The sequence below is a fragment of the Oryctolagus cuniculus genome, chromosome 8 (genome assembly GCF_964237555.1).
Source record: "Oryctolagus cuniculus chromosome 8, mOryCun1.1, whole genome shotgun sequence".
In the NCBI taxonomy this organism is placed as follows: Eukaryota; Metazoa; Chordata; class Mammalia; order Lagomorpha; family Leporidae; genus Oryctolagus; species Oryctolagus cuniculus.
This window is the reverse complement of record NC_091439.1, coordinates 9,668,311-9,686,939: the sequence shown is the minus strand read 5'-3', so window position 1 is coordinate 9,686,939 and position 18,629 is coordinate 9,668,311. Positions and strand designations below refer to the sequence as shown.

Here is an 18,629-nt window from a genome sequence, read left to right as displayed (position 1 = left end):
CCTGCGTGTACTAGTCGCTAGGTTATGAGTGCTCCCATCACAGCTGACATCAAGCTCCTAATTCGGAGTCCCTGACACAGCTGGTAGGAGCCGGCTCTAACCCACCATGCACTGTACTACGGTATCTTTATCCTACTGTGGGATTATCTGTTTACTGTGCCCACTGCAAAGTAAATCTAGCTGTGGAATCAAAATTTAAGTTCTTATTTTGGCTATGCTATTATTACAGAAAAATGTAAGCCATCCCTTTTATAAGGTCTAAAGATCAAATTATACAGGAAATGAAAGTACAAGGGGGGTCTTCAAAATTTTCATGGAAAATGCTAATTGTGAAAAACTACATGTGTGGACTTCAAACATTTTTGCACCAAAATAAACTTATCTTTTAATTTCATTTTTCCCATCAACTTTTTGAAGTACCCCCGGGTACTGGATTTTAAATGACATATGGAAATCCTTTGGACTAAGGATTTTAATTGAGATGCCACACCACAGCGCCTGGCTCAGAGAACGCACCTGCCTTTCTCCTTGCCTCTATTTCCGTGTATTCCCTCAGGTACGTGCAGGATACAACGCATGGTACTGGCATAACAGGATTGCTCTTGCAGCTCACTGCTCTGCCCTGGGCTGTGTGTCCCTGGACTTCCAAATGGGTGTGGTGAAAGGGAAATTAAATCAGGCATAGGCCATGACTTGATCCTCTTCAAATGGACAAAGTGCCAAGTATTCTTCTGCTCATTGTTGGGGACATAAATGGTTGAAGACATCATCCTTGACACTCAAAGAAATGACAGCCTCGTCAGGTAATAAGACCCAGGCCTAACTAATGATAATCTCAATGGATTCTGAAAAAGAAGGGGGCACTTTAAGGGAAAGATTAAATTCACCAACTAAGCAGCACAGCTGGCATCCAAGGTACAGGGAGCTCCACCACCAATGTGTCCAATGTCATCACTTTTGGTTCCTCTGATCTTTGCTCACCCTGCACCCTCTCACAAGATGTGTTCCTTAGAACAACCATGGTCTCTTCTCTTCACTTTTCCTTCTCTCTTCTCGGTGGTCCTCTGTCTGGGGGCTGCCATTTCTGCCTGCCAACTTCTGTAAGTCCTGCTCACCATCCAAGTCCTGGTTTAAATCCCTTCTCATTTCTATAGTTTTCCATCACCTGGTGTTAGAGGTAGGTGGGCATACAGCTGTCATGTCATGCCAAGCGGTAACCTCCTTGAGAAAAGAGATCTCCTTTCATCTCTGTATTCCCAGCATCTATCATAATGCCTGGCAGGCACTAACATTTTTTTGAGCTATATTATTGCATACTGAGTGCTGTTTTTCTCACTAGAATATGGATTAGAGGAATATGGGGGCCAGTGCTGTGGCACAGTGGGTTAAAGCTCTGGCTTGCAGTGCCAGCATCCCATTTGAGCACCAGTTCGAAACCCAGCTGCTCCACTTCTGATCCAAGTCCCTGCTGGTGCACCTGGAAAGGCAGTGGAGGATGGCCCAAGTGCTTGGGCCCCTGCACCCACGTGGGAGACCCAGAGGAAGCTATCTGGCTTCAGATAGGCTCAGCTCCGGCCATTCCAGCTATTTGGGCAGTGAACAAGTAGACAGAAGACCTCTCTTGCTCACTCTGTCTTTACCTCTCTCTGTAACTGTCTTTCAAATAAATCTTTAAAAAAAGAAACAGACTTTAAAAAAAGAGGAATATGACAAAAAATACTTAGGAATAAATTTAACAAAGGAAGTAAAAGAGCTGTATACTGAAAAATATGACATTAATATAAGAAAATTGAAGATGACAAATAAATGGAAGATATCGGCCGGCGCCGCGGCTCAGTAGGCTAATCCACCTTGCGGCGCCGGCACACCGGGTTCTAGTTCCAGTCGGGGCGCCGGATTCTGTCCCAGTTGCCCCTCTTCCAGGCCAGCTCTCTGCTGTGGCCCGGGAGTGCAGTGGAGGATGGCCCAAGTGCTTGGGCCCTGCACCCCATGGGAGACCAGGAGAAGTACCTGGCTCCTGGCTTCGGATCAGCGCGGTGCGCCGGCCACGGCGGCCATTGGAGGGTAAACCAACGGCAAAGGAAGACCTTTCTCTCTGTCTCTCTCTCTCTCACTGTCCACTCTGCCTGTCAAAAAAATAAAAAATAAATAAATAAATAAATGGAAGATATCCTATGTTCATGGAATGGAAGAATCATTATTGTTAAAATGTCCATGCTATCCAAAGTGATCTCAAACTCAGTGCAATCTCTTGTCAAAATCCCAATTCACAGAAACAGAAATCCTAAAATCCATTTGGAACTACAGAAACCTCCATATAACCAAAACAATCTTGACCATAAGAAACAAAGCTGTAGGTATTACGCTACCTGGTTTCAAAATCTACTTCAAAGCTATAATAATAAAAACAGCATAGTATTGGCACAAAAAGACACAGATGGCTGGAACAGAACAGAAAGCCCAAAAATAAATCCATGCATTTACAGTTAATTGATTTTTCAAGATACATGTTAAGAACACATAATGAAGAAAGGACAGTCTCTTCAATAAATAGTGCAGGGGAAACTGGATATTCACTTGAAGAATGAAATTAGACCTTCATTTCACACCACAGACAAAGATCAACTCCAAGTAGATGCCAAACTTCAATATAAAAACTATAAAACCACTAGAAGAAAACAGATGGAAAGCTCCAGGACACTGGTCTGGGCAATGACCTTTTGATAAGAATCTGAAAGCACAGCAGCAGAGAAGCAAGACAGACAAATGAGGGCCTGGAGTTACGAGTTAGACAGCTGCTTGTGATACCAATATGCCATAGTGGAGTGCTGGTTTGAGTCCGGCTGCTCTGCTTCTAACCCAGCTTCCTGCTAATCTGCCTGAGAAGGCAGCAGAAGGTGGTACTTGGGCCCCTACCACTTTTCTGGGGGACCAGGATGAGGTTGCTGGCTCCGGCTTCAGCCTGACCCTGATCTGGCTACTATGGTCATTTAGGGAGTGAACTAGCAGATGGAAGATACCTATCTCTCTCTCTCTCTCTCATTCTCTGTTGCCCTGCTTTTCAATAATTATATTAATTTTAAAAACAGATAAAATTTCATCAAATTAAAAAGCTATATAGCAAGTCCTGCACCCATGTGGGAGACCCAGATGGGAGTTCTGGGCTCCTGCCTGGCCCAGTCCCGGCTGTTGCAGCCATCTGGGGAGTGAACCAACAGATAGAGCTCTTTCTCTGTCTCTCCCTCTCTCTCTGTGACTCTGCCTTCAAATAAATAAATAAATCTTAAAAAATAATTTTAAAAAGTATAAGGAACTTACATAACTAAACAGTAAAAAAATCACAAATAATCTGACTTAGAATTGGCAAAGTGGTGTGGGCACTTGTGATACAGTGTGGTACACAGCTTGGGATGCCTGCACCCACATCAGAGTGCCAGTTTGGGTCCTAGCTACTTGACTTTCAATACAGATTCCTGCTGATGTATCCTAGGAGGCAGCAGGTGACAGCCCAAGTACTTGGGTCCCTGACACCCATGTGAGTGACCTGGATGGAGTTCTGGACTCCTGGCTTCAGCCTTGGCTATTGCAGTCCTCTGGGGAGTGAACCAGCAGACGGAAAACTCTGTCTCTCTCTGTGTGTTGCTCTGCCTTTCAAGTAGATGAACATAAACAAACATTTTTAATAGCAATACAATGGTCAAAGGGCCTAAAAAGAGACTTCTCTGAAGACATGAAAACTGCTAACAGGTCTGTGAAAAATGCTCAACTTCAGGAATCGTCACGGAGATGCAAATCAAAACCACACCAGCACCATGATCTTGGACTTGTAACTCCAAAAACAGTTCCAGTTTTGAGTGGGAAAGGGGAGGGTTGCGGGTGGGAGGGACGTTATGGGGGGGGGGAAGCCATTGTAATCCATAAGCTGTACTTGGGAAATTTATATTCATTAAATAAAAGTTAAAAAAAAAAAACAGTTCCAGTTTTATAACTGTGAGAAAGTAAGTTTCTGTCATTTAAACCCTCCAGACCATGGCAGCTCTGGCAAACTAAGAGAATATCTTTACTTCATTAATAAACCTGGACATAAGGCTATACACTAGGCACCGTTCCAAATTCTTTACCAATGTTTCACCATATAAACACCTTTCCACCAGTGTCAATCAATTTCTCAATGGGTAGGAGGAGAAAAGTAGACCCCTGTCCTCCCAGGGTAGGAGCCGAGAGCTAAAAACTCATACAGGAGAGGCCGTTGACCCTCGCACATCAGAGTGTATGGTTCCATGCCTGGCTCTACCTTCTGATTGCAGCTTCCTGCTGATGCATACCCTGGGAGGGAGCAGTGATGGCTCAAGGAACTGGTGTGGGTGCTGCCACCCACGCAGCAGGACCTGGATTGTGTTCCCAGCTCCTGACTTTGGCTCTGGCCTAGCCCCAACCCCTGTGAGCATTCAGGGGTGAGCCAGCAGATGGCAATGCAGGCGCTCTGTCTCGCCTCTTAATGAAAACAACACAGGGGTGTCTGCGTGTGAGTGTGCGTGTGCGTGTGTGTGCGTGCTGCTGCGGGGGGGACCCCTATGAGACATTTCTATTTCCTTAGGTGGTATCAGAGGTGGACATGATGAAAATGAGTAAGAGTAAAATCTTTTTTTTTTATTTGAAAGGCAGAGTTACAGGGAGGGAGAGAGAGAGAGAGAGAGAGAGAGAGAGATTGAGAATCTTCCATCTGCTGGTTATTCCCCAAATGGCTGCAATCAATGGGCAGAGCTGGGCCAGGCTGAAGCCAGGAGTTAGGATCTTCACCCGGGTCTCCCACATGGGTGCAGGGGCCTAAGCACGTGGGCCATCTTCCACTGCGCTCCCCAGGCCCATTATCAGGGAGCTGGATCAGAAGTGGCACAGCTGCACCTCAAACCATACATGCCCATATGGGATGCCAGAGGCACAGCTTAACCCGGTACACCAATGGCAGCCCCAACAGTAAAATCTTAGCTACCACTAACGGAGAATTTACTGTTCTCTGGTGAGTGCCCAGCAGATTCCAGGAATTCTCTCCTTTCACCCCAAACAACAACCTCAGATTAGGTCATATTTCATTCCTTATATTTTACAGCGAAGGAAAACAGGGCTCAGAAAGGGTAAGCCAGCTGTCTAGTTCTCAAGAAAAATCTGTATTCGGATGCAGATTTGCCCAATTCCAGATCAAGCCTTTTACCACGAACACTGTCTAGAGAAGTCACCGGGAATCACACTGGGAAAATGAATTTGTCCTCGGATCACTAGGAAGCAGCAAGCTAGGGTTTTTTCTTTTTTGAAGAGAAAAGGGAGTAGAGAGACTCTAACAGCCTTAGCAATTACACTTGCAAAAACAATGGTTCTCATTTAAATTCCTCCTACATGGTTTGGAACTTGTGTATCCTGGCATCTTCATTTTAAGGACACGGAAAGTGAAGCTCAAGAGATCTGCCCAGGGCTCCAGCAAGTGGGAGGCTCCCACCGCCCCGCCCCAGCTCTGCTTTGGCAGGTGCATCAACAGCCGACTCCACGCCCACACACCAGTGAAAGTATGAGGGCCTCCTTGGACCAGGATTCACCCTGCAGCATCAACACAGCAAACCAGGAATGTTCCGGAGCCTTGGTTTCCCAAGACACTCCTGGGGCCAAGTTGCAGCAGTGGTGAGGAGAGACTGAAGGTGCCGCCTGACACCCCTTCCCTGCCTCCTACCCAGCACAGTGTGCACTTGCTGGTTCTAAAGGTTCCAGAAAGTTCTGCAGGACAAACCTTACTTTCCTGCAGTCGGCCAAAGCTCCCCCCAGTGTAGCTGATCTGCAGAACTGCTTTTCCACACGTGTCAGTTGCAGCAGCCTCCCAGGGCCACTGCAGGGAAGGGCGGACCCCAGGGAAAGGGGTGCTGGCAGGAAGCTACTTTCTCAAGGAAACCAAAAGGCAGACTTTGTCTCTCTTAAGGAGGATCAAGCCCTCTGTTACTTAGTTTGCTTTCTGTTGAGGAAGCAAACAGTTAAAAAAGAGACAGTGCTCAGAGGCTACACATCAGATGAGGTAAGGGCTGAGAAGTTCCCAGAGCTCTTGGCTCAACCCACACCTACTGGCTTCTGCCTCAACCCCGCCCCAACCTCATTCTGTTCTCCCAGTTACCACCCAGCCCCTCCCCTTTGGGGTGCTCTCCCAGGGGAAGCAGCTGGGGGCAACACAACGGCAATGCCCCACCCTGGACAAGTGGGCAGAGAAGCAGCAGGGGGCTGCAGGGGGCCAGGGATGGCTGCCTGCAGGGGGGTGAGGCTGGAGGCTGCTAGGGCCACACCTCCCACCCCCCACCCCCCATACCCCCAGGGGCTGGGTGGGGGGACAGGCCAGCATTTTCCTTAAAGCATCCAGACCGCAGAAGCCCTGAATTTTCTGTTTCTCTTTTTCATTTATATTCAGATTCCAATTTTCTACTGTAACTCTTTTGCGGGAGGAGGTGGGGGAGGGGGCGGGGGGAAGGAAGCGAGGGGAGAGGAGGAGGGGAAGGAGGGGGAGGGGGAGAGCAGGGGAGTGGGAGGGGGAGGGGAAGAGGAGGAGGAGGGGGGAGGTTGAGCAGGAGGAGAAGGCACATCTCCAGAGGGGGAGAAGCGGGGACCAGACCCAGGGGTGGGGTCCCGAGCCGCGGCGACGACCCCTCCCCACCGCGCCCCCGGCTCACCCACGCGGAAGATCAGGTCGTCCTCGATGGGGTTCTCTTTTCGCTTGCCGGTGCTGTACATGCTCGCCGGCCTCTTCACCGCCTTCTGCTTGACGTGGCCGCTGCCGGGGGACTTGACGCGCCGCTTGACGCCCTCGGTGGTGGGCGACACGTCGGCCGAGCGGATCACCTTCAGCTTGAAGGGGCTGCCGCGGATGTGCTGGTCGTAGAGCCGCAGCGACAGCGTGAAGTCGCCCTCCTTCTGCACGGTGTAGAGGAACTCGTACGTGCCGTTCTTGTTGTCCAGGATCTCGCCGTCCGCCACGCTGCCGTCGGGCGTGCTCAGCTCGGCCGTCAGGTAGGCGTTGCCGGTCTTGCACAGCTCGCCGTCCTTGTCCTTGGTCGTTATGGTGACGGACATGGGCTGCCCGATGATGGTCTGCCGCAGGCCCTCGCCCGTGGCCACCGTCTCGGAGGCCACGGCGTTGGTGGTGAGGATGCTGCCCAGGTTGTGGATGGATTTCTTCAGGCCCTCGGTCTCCACGATGAAGTCCAGCTGGTCGTTCTCGCGCGGGTGCAGCGGGAAGTCCTGGTCGGCCAGCTCGTTCAGCTTCTCGCTCATCTGCTTCTTCACCAGCAACACCTCGGTCTCCGTGCCGTGGTGCAGCGCCTGCGCTGTGAAGTTGCTGCAGCTCTTGATGCTCTCCTGCCCCTGGAGCAGGGTGTCCAGCTGGGACTGCAGCACCTGCGGGCAGGGGGGAGGCGGGAGGCGCGGGGCGGGTGAGTGCCGCCGGCGGGGCGGGGCGCAGGCTCCCTCCGGAGGGCCGAGCCCCAAACACCCAGTGCTAACACGGGATTCTAAACCGCAGCCCCAGCACCTGCTCTGGCTATTTCCTTTCTGCCCCGCCCTGTCTCTCCCACACAAATATTTCCTGGGTCATGTGTTTTGGAGAGGGGCAAACAGAAACATCCTTGCCAAGAGCCTGCCAAACCCGCGGCGCTGTCTCCTGCCATCTGAAATAATCATTATTCAGTATCTGTTCCCTAATAACCAAAGCTCCCCCGTCACCACCCACCTAAAGCAACACAAACCAGAACAAAGGAAAACTCTCTGCACCTGAATATCAGAGGCTTTGCATGCCTGGTTTTGTGATGCGCCTGGCAGAGTTACACAAAGGCTGCAGCCAGGGCTCACTTTGAAGTTGGAAAACAGGTTGGTGTGGGTGAGAGCAATTAAGAGCCTATTGGACTTTATAATTAAGGAAGGAAAACAATCCCTCTTAACCCTAAATCCCGAAAGCATGCCATTGTATTCAACCTCGCCTTTTGTCGAGGTACAAACTGGCACTTAAGGTCACGGATAGAGCTGTGCCAGAAATACGAAGGCCAACAAGGAAACAGAGTGGAGTATCTCATTAAAGGAAAATTAGGGATTAGCGCACAATGGAGACACGTGAGGACGCACCTGAGTCCCCCCAGAACACACTGAGCTAGAATAAATGCCAAGGACCCCTGGGTCTCTCCCAGGACGAGGGTAAGGAGGACTGGGTCTTACTTTATGTTTGAGGCCGTAGTTGACTTCCAGCTCCATAAGCAGCACGCTCTTGCGCACGTTCAGAGTCTTCTGGAGCTCATCGAAGGTGGAATGGATGTCATCCACGATGCTGGCCTTCTGGTTGGTTAACTGATGAATGATTTCCGAGATGAACTGGAGAGCGGAATCAATTTCCGGGAGCCTGGGGATCAAGTTGTTAGAGATCATTATGGAACACCCCCTCTGGAAATATTCCAGAATCTGCACACATTCTGTGTTGTAAGCAAATGTTTCTACTATGCCTTTCATCATCTTCACAAGCCACTAAGGGAAGAGTGGACGTGGTACATGACAAGCACAGCCTCTCAAAGAAGGGACTTTGAGGGTTCATGTCTATTTCACTTTAGCCATCTCATTTTAATAAAGACTCGAAGTGCTCTGAAAAGCCACTGTGGTCAGTGTTTGTTGGGGGACTGTCCCATGCATTGCAGGATGTTGGACAGCATCCTGTCCCCTGCAAGATACCAACAGCATCTCAGAACACAGTGACACCAAATATATCTCCAGACATTGCCAGATGTCCCCTGCAGGGCACAGGGTCCCACGGTTGAGAACCACTATTCTTTTTTTTTTTTTCTTTTTGACAGGCAGAGTGAACAGTGAGAGAGAGAGACAGAGAGAAAGGTCTTCCTTTGCCGTTGGTTCACCCTCCAATGGCCGCCGCGGCTGGTGCGCTACAGCCGGCGCACCGCGCTGATCCGATGGCAGGAGCCAGGTGCTTATCCTGGTCTCCCATGGGGTGCAGGGCCCAAGTGCTTGGGCCATCCTCCACTGCACTGCCTGGCCACAGCAGAGAGCTGGCCTGGAAGAGGGGCAACCGGGACAGAATCCGGCGCCCCGACAGGGACTAGAACCCGGTGTGCTGGCGCCGCAAGGCAGAGGATTAGCCTAGTGAGCCGCGGCACTGGCGAGAACCACTATTCTAAACACATACACACACACATATATTAAATATTGGAGCTTTTATTCAGGACACCCACACTCTGCTCCTGGGACTTCTTGTATGTTCTTTCAGTCAGCACAGAGGACCTGCTTTTTCCCAATGTCTGTGGACTCCGGGTGAGAGATTTAGTGCTCTGCCTGCTTTTCAGCTGGCTGTTAATCTCCCTGTCTTTGGGCTTCCTCCTGCACCCAACAGCTACTCAGTTCCCTCATTTCCATGCCAAAGAAAGAACCTGAAAGCAGGAAAAAGGGGCAATCCCTGCTCAGGACAAAGGGAAAGGGGCCAGTCCTGGCCACCTGAGCGGTCCTGTGTGTTGCCAAGGAGCTCCCCAGAGTTCCCTGCATCCTACTTTAATTCATTTCCTCCTGCTGAGGCACTAGATGGCACCAGTGTAAGCTAAGGAGGTCGGACTTTTCCAAGGGGCAGGGGGTGGCCTTCAGCGCTACACATCCACAATCCCAGGAGAATTTACTTATGGCCCAGAAAGACTTATTCCTGAAAGGGTGACATGAACCAACTGTCGCGGGAGACAGAGACCATGAGGCCGGCTGGAGCTGCTGCAGCCGAAGGGGCCAGGTGGGGGTCTGGGGAGGGAGGCCTCACCTTTTGTTGACAGCGTCCAGTTGGACCTGGAGGGAGGCCTTGTGCTGCTCTACCACATCCTTGAGTGGGACTGTGGGGTGCTCCGCGTGCTCCCCCTCCGTGCACTCCCGACACATGGCGGTCTCACAGGACTGGCAGTAGAATTCCATCACCTGTGGGTAACACAAAGAAAGCCCCAGGTTCAGGGCCACGGGCTGCACCAAGCACTTGTCCTGGTGTTGCGTCGTTTCATTCTCACAGCCACCCCGGGATGTCCCCCATCGTGATGTCCAGTTTCACGAGGGGAAATGGCAGACAGGCCTCGAGTCCCGTACAGAGGAGGCTCTGCCTCCAAAGCTGATGTGTAGCCGGCAAACCGGCATCTCAGTGGCCACTTCCCCAAGTGCAGGGCTGTGGTTCTCAAGCGTTTTGGCCTTGGGACCTCTATATTCTCTACAAATTATAGCTTTTGTGTATGGGGATTATATCTACAGACATTGGTCGTATCAAAAGTTGAAAGTGAGGGGCAGGCGCTGTGGCATAGGTTAAACCTCTGTATGCAGTGCTGGCATCCCATATGGGTCCCAGTTAGAGTCCCGGCTGCTCTACTTCCAATCCAGCTCCCTGCTAATGCACCTGGAAAAGCAGGGGAGGATGGCCCAACTCCCTGTCACTGGCGTGGGAGTCCAGAAGGAGCTCCTGGTTTCTGGCTTTGACCTAGCTCAGCCATCTGGGGAATGAGCCAGTAGATGGAAGATCGCTGTCTATCTGTCTGTCCCTCTCTCTCTTCTCTAACTCTGCCTTTCAGGTAAATAAAATAAATCTTTTAAAAAAATTAAAACTGAGAAAAAGTTTCAAGTATCTATTAATTATAAAAAGTGATAAACCTGCAGCAGCACTGTGGTACAATGAGTTAAATCACCGCTTAGGACGCCGGCATCCCATATCTGAGTGCCAGAGTTCAAATCCTGCCTCTGCTTCCAATACAGCCTTCTGCTAATGAGCACCCCGGGAGGCAGCAGATGATGGTTCAGGGGCTTAGGTTCCTGCCGCCCATGTGGGAGCCCTGGGGCTGCTGGCTCCTGGCTTTGTCCTAGTTCAGCCTTTGCTGTTGCGGGCATTTAAGGAGTGAACTGGCAGATGGGCAACCTCTCACCTTCTCTCTCTGTCACTTTGCTTTTCAAATAATAAACATTTGGGAAAGAAGTGATAAGCCCTTTAAGTATTAATGTAAATGACATAATTGATGGCAAATACCTACATTTTGTGAATCAAAACATTTTGTGAGAAGACAGCATTGTTTCCCCTGTTTGTAAAATCTCTGCAGTGCCTGAGTTAATAAAAGATAGTTGGGTTCTCATATCTGCTCCTGCATTCAGTCTGTTCTAATCATACAATCTCTGGAAAATTCCACTGTATGCCCCTGAGAGAGAGAGAGTGGGAAAGGAAACCATGTCTTTGTATGACTGCACTATAAATACAGTTTTGACCTTGTGAACACCCTGTAAGGACCATAGGACCCACGAGGGTGCTTGGACCACACTCTAAAAATCGCTGCTGTTTGGATAAGAGCTGGACCGGGCAGTATACTTCCTGTCTCCACTTATTGGGCTGAATGACCTCAAGCCAATGACTTCCCTTCTTTGTGTTGCCGTTTCTGCTTCTGTCAAATGGAGATTACAACAGTCAGCGACTTCACTGGGCTGCTCTGAGTATTAAATAGGTTAGTTTGCATAAAGAACCCAATGATGCCTGGCCCTGGCCTGAGATATATCTTCAATAAGTAGCAGCTGCCACGATGATGATGATGATGCCACCGATGACATCATGTGCTTACCTGAAAATAAAGCTACCTATCTTGATTAACTGAACTCTTAGTAACGATATAGCATCAAGCCTGAATGCTGGTTTTCTTGTAAGATACTCCCCTGTTCTTTCTGGTTTGTGAATTCCCAAAGCACTTTTCTCTGTACCCCATGGATGAAATATTTATAAGAGGTCTTAAGTTCCTGAGCACAACAGCAACCAACTTGTAACCCAGAGCCTAGGTAACGCCTTGCATATAGTGAGTACTCAATGCTACTGCTGAATGAGTGAATGGGAGGACACTCTTCGTCATGACTTGGGTAGCAGGTGTTAGTTCTTCCTTCCTAGGGCTCCGTATTTTTCTCAGTACTTTCTGGAACCGATTCTCCCAGGAATAAAGCACTCAGGTTGCTGATAAGATTTGGAAGAAATCTTTGCCAAGTTCAGATGAAAGTCCTCAAACCATCTCCGAGACAGTTTTACATGTCATATGCCATCATAGTCTGAAGTAGGCAGATTCTGAGTTAGGGGTTTGAAAACACATTCCTTTTTTGTTGTTGTTGTTGTTGTTGTTGTTATATAAAGATTAATTCTATGTACTTTATTCCTCTACAGACCTTTTGGGAATGTGGTTGGACTATCATTGAAAGTTTCATTTCTTCTATAAAATTTATTTTGTTTTCACTTTATTTGAAAGGCAGAAAGAAAGGGAGGGAAGGGGATGGAGAGGAAAGAGAGAGAGAGAGAGAGAGAGAGAGAGAGGAGAGAGAGATCGAGATCTTCCATTTCCTTATTCACTTCCCAAATGCTCACAACAGCCAGGGCTGGGCCAGGCTGAAACCAGGAGCCCAGAACCCAGTCTGGACCTGCAGATGGGTGGCAGAGACCCAGGTACTTAGACCTTCATCTGCTGCCTTCCAAGATGAGTATTTGCATGAAGCTCATCATAGTTGGAATAGACAGGAGTCAAACCAGGCACTTTAATATGGAATGCGGCTGTCTCAAGGGGCTGTTTAATTACTGTGTCCCTTGCCTGCCCCTACAGTTTTCTTTTTTAAATCCACCTTCTACTCAAAAACATTTCTCCACACATTCCATTAACACGTACTTGAATAAATAATCTCAAGTGAAAATTCAAATATTCTAGGAGGGGTGGACATTCAGCCTACCGGTGAAGACACGGGCTACGAAGCCCACATACCACGTCGGAGTACCTGGGTTTACCCTCAGCTCCAGCTCCCGAGTCCAGCTTTGTACTAATGCAGGCCCTGTGAGGTAGTGACGATGACGCAAGTGGTTGAGTTCCTGCCACCCACCTGCGAGATGGATTGAATTCACAGTTCCAGGCTCTGGCCAGAGCTGGTGGGCGTGTGGGCATGGTGGTCATTTGAGGAATGAACAAGTGGGTGGGAGATTATCTCTCTCGCTTTCCCTCTCTCTCTCCTTGCATCTCTCAAACTAATCAATAAAAAGTTAAAAAGCAAACAAAAACCAAACACCCCACAGGAAGACCTTAATTTTATTCAGGTCTGATTCCATTAAGCAGAAGGCCCAGCACATGGCAACTATTGACGATTATTTGCTAAAGGATTTTTGTGTGAGTTAAGGGATGCGTCCTTCTTTCTCTAGGGAGAGGCAGCATTAGCTGATGGAAGACTTCCTTGTGGGTAGCTTTGGACATTTTACTACGCTGCTTGCCTTTCTGTGATTAGAAAATGGAATTTGTGGGGAGCAACTCGGACTATACTGTTACTGGAATTAAGACTTATTCTATGCATCTGCTCTCCCACAATGTGGCGCTGGGAGAGGAGCGAACAGCTTCTACCCAGCTGCCTCTCACCAACTTGACAAGCTGCAGGAGCCGCTCCTGATTGGAGGAGAGCAGCGTACTTGGTGTGTGGGCAGCTGAGTTGGGATTGGCGGAAGAGGACTATAAAGGAGGAGAGAGACAACATGCACCAGGAACATCTATCTGAAGGAACACCTGTGCAGCCCCCGAGAGAGCCAGCCGGCGGTGTGCTGCTCCCCCGCGGAAGTGGGGAAAGTGGCCAGGGGGAACCGCCCTTCCACGGAGGTGGAAGGGATGGTAGCCAACCTGGGAAGAACCAGCAGCAAACCCGGGGAGGGCCGAGCAGATAAAAGAACAGCGCAGGGTCCTGTGTCGTTCCTCCATGAAGAGGGGGAGCGACATAATGGTGCCGTGACTCGGATATGAAGCCTAGGCAGGGTTTAGTGTCGTTCCTCCACAAAGATGGGGAGCGACAGAATTACCTAAAATTACATGCAGTGCCATAGGAAACTTCCTAGCATTAAGTTTTTAGAACTTCTTCTTGGAAATGCAAATCTTTGGTAATAATATATAAAACCTACATCAAAAATATTTTACTCATTATGCAAAGTGCCAGCGAATGGGAGGATACAGGAGTATTTCTCATTAAACTCTAGGAATTTCTCAGGCAAACTTCATCTGTGGAATACAATGACTGTGAAGGCCAAGGTTCCTTGTCCCTGCCTGGCTTCAAACACAAGTGGCTGCCTTTTAACAGAACATTTTATTTTTAGACTGTACACAGCCAGATTAATTTTTACTAATATTTCAACTTCATAATCAGTTTCATGAAACCCCTCTAAAGCTGGCTGTCACTGCCAGCCATGTGCAGCAGAGGTGAGCCAAGAACCAAGAACAGAAAGTGAAGAGACTTCTTCCCCCAGATATTCAGGGTTCTGGGGCTCGTGTACGTTTCTTGGCTGGGGACTGCACACTCCCGAAGTCGGTGTAGCCTGGGACCCAGTTCTCACACTCTCCTCAGGAGACAGGAGCATGGCCTCAGGTCTATGGGCCAAAGGCAGTATGCATTTGGGAATCATTGTCCATACTGGATTTAGAAGTCACAAGGACTACATCATGTTAGGTGCACAGGAACATGGAGTCACCGCAAGGTACAGGGGCAAGTGCTGTGGCACAGTGGTCAAGGTGCCAGTTGGGCTGGGGCAAGCATTGTAGTGCAGTGGGCTAAGCTGCCTCCTGCAACATAGGCAGCCCATATCTTAGTGCCAGTTTGAATCTTGGCCACTCTGCTTCTAGTCCAGCTCCCTGTAAATGTGCCAGGGAAGGCAGCAGAAGATGGCCCCTGCTACCCATAGAGGAGACTCAGATGGAGTCCTGGCTCCTGGCTTCAGCTTGGCCCAGCTCTGGCTGATGGGGCTATTTAGGGAGTCAAACAATGGATAGAAAATACCCCCTCCCCCGTAGCTACCTTTCAAAGAAATTTTTTAAAAGTTTTTAAAAAAATGCCAGGGGCCAGCACTGTGGTGCAGCAGGGTAAAGCCCCAGCCTGCAGCGCTGGCATCCCTTACGGGCACCAGTTCAAGTCTCAGCTGCTCCACTTCTGGTCCAGCTCTCTGCTATGGCCTGGGAAAGCAGTAGAAGATGGCTTGAGCCCTTGGGCCCCTGCACCCGCGTGGGACACCCGAAGAAGCTCCTGACTCCTGGCTTCGGATCAGCTCAGCTCTGGCTGTTGCGGTCATCTGGGGAGTAAACCAGAGGATGGAAGACCTCTCTCTCTCTCTCTCTCTCTCTCTTTCTGTCTCTACCTCTCTCTATAACTCTTTCAAATAAATAAAATAAATCTTACAAAAAAAGCCATTTGGGAGGTGTCTTATATCAGAGTGTCTGGGTTCAAGTGTCAGCTCCACTCCGGATTGCAGCAGTGGTTTCTGCCATCCACCTTGGCTTGAGTCTTGGCTCCTGGTTTGGGAAGTGAACCAGAAAGTGGAAGACCTTTCTCTGTGTATCAGTCTCTATCTCTCTATCTTTCAAATAAAATGAAAATAAATAAAAATTAATAAAGTTCTCGTATGTAAAAAATGTGCAGTCCTCAAGTCCTCAAACCAGAGCTGATCATCTAAGATAAAGACTCAGCACCCGTCACTAGTGCTAATCCTTTTAAAGTTTCCGTTTGAAAATAATTGATTGCAGGAGCAGGGTGATACTGAAAATGGCAGATTAGAGAAAGCCCTGTCACCATACAGACAAATGAGCTACTGGAAGAGGCTTCAGTGGCAAAATCTGACCAAAAAATATAGGTTTTGCAAAAATCAGTTCAGAAAAGTCACTAAACCAAACCAAAACAATGAAAATGGATAGCAAGAAAAAAAAAACGGAGTGGGGAAGTATAAAACTGACCAAAAAAAAAAAAAAACAAAAAACAAAAAAACACACATTACATAGTTTGATAAAACTTCAGCTAGAGGGGCCAGCGCTGTGGCGTAGTGGGTAAACTGCTGCCTGCAGTGCCAGCTCAAACCCATCCAGCTCTCTGCTGTGGCCTGGGAAAGCAGTAGAGGATGGCCCAGGTCCTTGGGCCCTGCACCCACGTGGGAGACTCGGAGGAAGCTCCTGGCTCCTGGCTTCGGATCAGCACAGTTCCAGCCATTGCAGCCAATTGGGGAGTAAACCAGCAGATGGAAGAGCTCTCGCTCTCTCTCTCTCTCTCTCTCTCTCTCTCTCTGCGTCTCTCTTTCAATCTCTGTGTAACTCTTTCAAATAAATAAGTGAATCTTAAAAAAAAAAAAAAAGACTTTAGCTAGACTGGCCAAGAAAAAAGAAGATTCAAATTACTAAAACTGGGGAGGAAAGTATGGAAATTTCTATTATCATAGAAACATGAAGAGTATTAACAGAATACTAGTTGGATGCCAACCAACTGAATAACCTAGATGAAATGGACAAATTCCCAGAAACACCCAAACTACCAAAACTGACTCAAAGAAGACATATGAAGTCCAGGACCACATGGCTTCAATGAGAAATTTTACCAAACATTTAAAGAACAAGCATCAATTCTTCTTAAATCTTCCTGCCCCTCCAACCAACCAACCAAACAAAAGGGAGAAGGGGATACTCCCTAACTCAGCCTATTAGTATTAGGTCCATATTTCCCTGATGGAATCATATCACAAGATATGAAGATATCACAAGAAAATTACAGACGAGTATCTCTCATAAATCAGACGAAAACCCTCAAAAACTATTAGCAAAATGAGACCTGCCACATAGTAAAAGGATTAGACACAGTGAGCATGTGGGATTCATCCCAGGATTGCAAGAGAGGTTTGCATAGGAAAATCATTATATGTAATACGTCAAATCAATAAAATGAAGGGGAGAAACAAGATGATCATCTGAACTGATATGGAAAAAGTGTTGGACAAGATCCAGCGCCCATTCCTGATAAAGCAGACATGGAACTGGAAGGGGACTTCCTCACCCTTGTAAGTAGTATCTACTGAAACCCACAGCTAACATCAGACCGGGGAGAGGATGTGAATGTTCATTCTCATTACTTCTATTCAACCACGTACCAGAGGTTCTAGTCAGGGCATTTAGGCTAAAAAAAGAAATAAAATGAAAGCAAATTTGAAATTTCAGTTATTTATTGGAAAAGAATTAAGACTTTCTCTATTCACGGACCAGCACCTGTGGCATAGCTGGTAAAGCCGACAGCTACGATGCTGGCATCTCCTATGGGCAACGGTTCAAGTCCCGGCTGCTCGACTTTTGATCCAGTTTCCTGCTAATGTGTCTGGAAAAGCAGAGGAAGATTTCCCTAGTGCTTGGGTCCCTGTACCCATGTGAGAGACCTGGAAGAAGTTCCTGGCTATTGGCTTTGAATAGGTCCAGCACTGGCTGTTACAGCAATTTGGGGAGTGAAGCAGCAGATGAAAGACCTTGCTCTCTCTTTCTCTAATTCTGTTTTTCAAATAAATAAATAAATAAAAATATTTAAAAAATTTCTTTATTCAGAGATGACAAGATCTTTTTTATTTTTTATTTATTTATTTATTTATTTTTTATTTTTTGACAGGCAGAGTGGACAGTGAGAGAGAGAGACAGAGAAAGGTCTTCCTTTGCTGTTGGTTCACCCTCCAATGGCCGCCGCGGCCGGCGCACTGCGGCCGGCGCACCGCGCTGATCCAATGGCAGGAGCCAGGAGCCAGGTGCTTTTCCTGGTCTCCCATGGGGTGCAGGGCCCAAGCACCTGGGCCATCCTCCATTGCACTCCCTGGCCACAGCAGAGAGCTGGCCTGGAAGAGGGGCAACCGGGACAGAATCCGGCGCCCCAACCGGGACTAGAACCCGGTGTGCTGGCGCCGCTAGGCGGAGGATTAGCCTAGTGAGCCGCGGCGCCGGCTGACAAGATCTTATATATAGAAAAATCTTAAAGAACACACACACATAAACACACATACAATTAGGCAAATAAATTCAGAAGGTTGAAAGATATTTTATTTCTATACACTGGTAAGAAATAACCCAAAAGTGAAATTAATAAAACAATTCCATTTATAATAGCACCAAAAAGTTTAGGAATAAGTTTAACCAAGGAGGGTCAAGTCTTAAATATTGAAAACTACGAAACACTGCTAATGGGTAGGTGTTTGGCCTAGTGGTTAAGACACAAATTGGGATACCAGGATCCCATACTGGAGTGTCTGGGCTTGATTCTCAGCTCCACCTCTTGCTTTCAGTTTCCTGCTAGTGTGGCCCCTGGAAGGCAGTGGTGATGACTCAAGTAATTGGGTTCATATCACAATTCTAGAAGACTTGAATTGAGTTCCTGGCTCCCGGCACAGGCATGGGAGATCTCTCCCTCCCTCTCTCTCTCTCTCTTACTCTCTCTCTCCCCTTCTCAATGTATCTCTTTCTGTTTCTCACAAATTTGTTGAACAAAATTAAAGAATACCTAAATAACTGAAATGAATGGGAAGATGTTCCAGGCTTATGAACTGGAAGACTTAATATTGTTAAGATGGTGATATTCCCCAAATCAACACATAAATCTAATGAAATATATATCAAAATTCCAACTTCCTTTTGGCAGAACTGAACAAGCAAACCCTAAGATTCATATAGAATCATATGGAATCCTGAATAGCCAAAAACAATCTTGAGAAAGAGCAGAATTGGAAGACTCACACTTTTCCATTTCAAAATGCACTATAAAGCTTCAGTAATTAAAAT

The 18,629-nt window shown here is 48.0% G+C and overlaps 1 protein-coding gene across 9 annotated transcripts in view; it reads right to left on the bottom strand.

The window, feature by feature from the left end:
* TRIM2 (tripartite motif containing 2) overlaps positions 1 to 18,629 on the bottom strand; it is a 183,991-nt gene that overhangs the window by 29,678 nt on the left and 135,684 nt on the right. For all 9 annotated transcript variants that reach the window (XM_070047374.1, XM_070047378.1, XM_070047377.1 and 6 more), the window contains exons 4-6: positions 9,821 to 9,972; positions 8,236 to 8,416; positions 6,702 to 7,425 (exon numbers count right to left, since the gene is read on the bottom strand). In XM_070047374.1, coding sequence (XP_069903475.1) covers positions 6,702 to 7,425; positions 8,236 to 8,416; positions 9,821 to 9,972 — 1,057 coding nt within the window. The remainder of the gene's footprint in view (positions 1 to 6,701; positions 7,426 to 8,235; positions 8,417 to 9,820; positions 9,973 to 18,629) is intronic.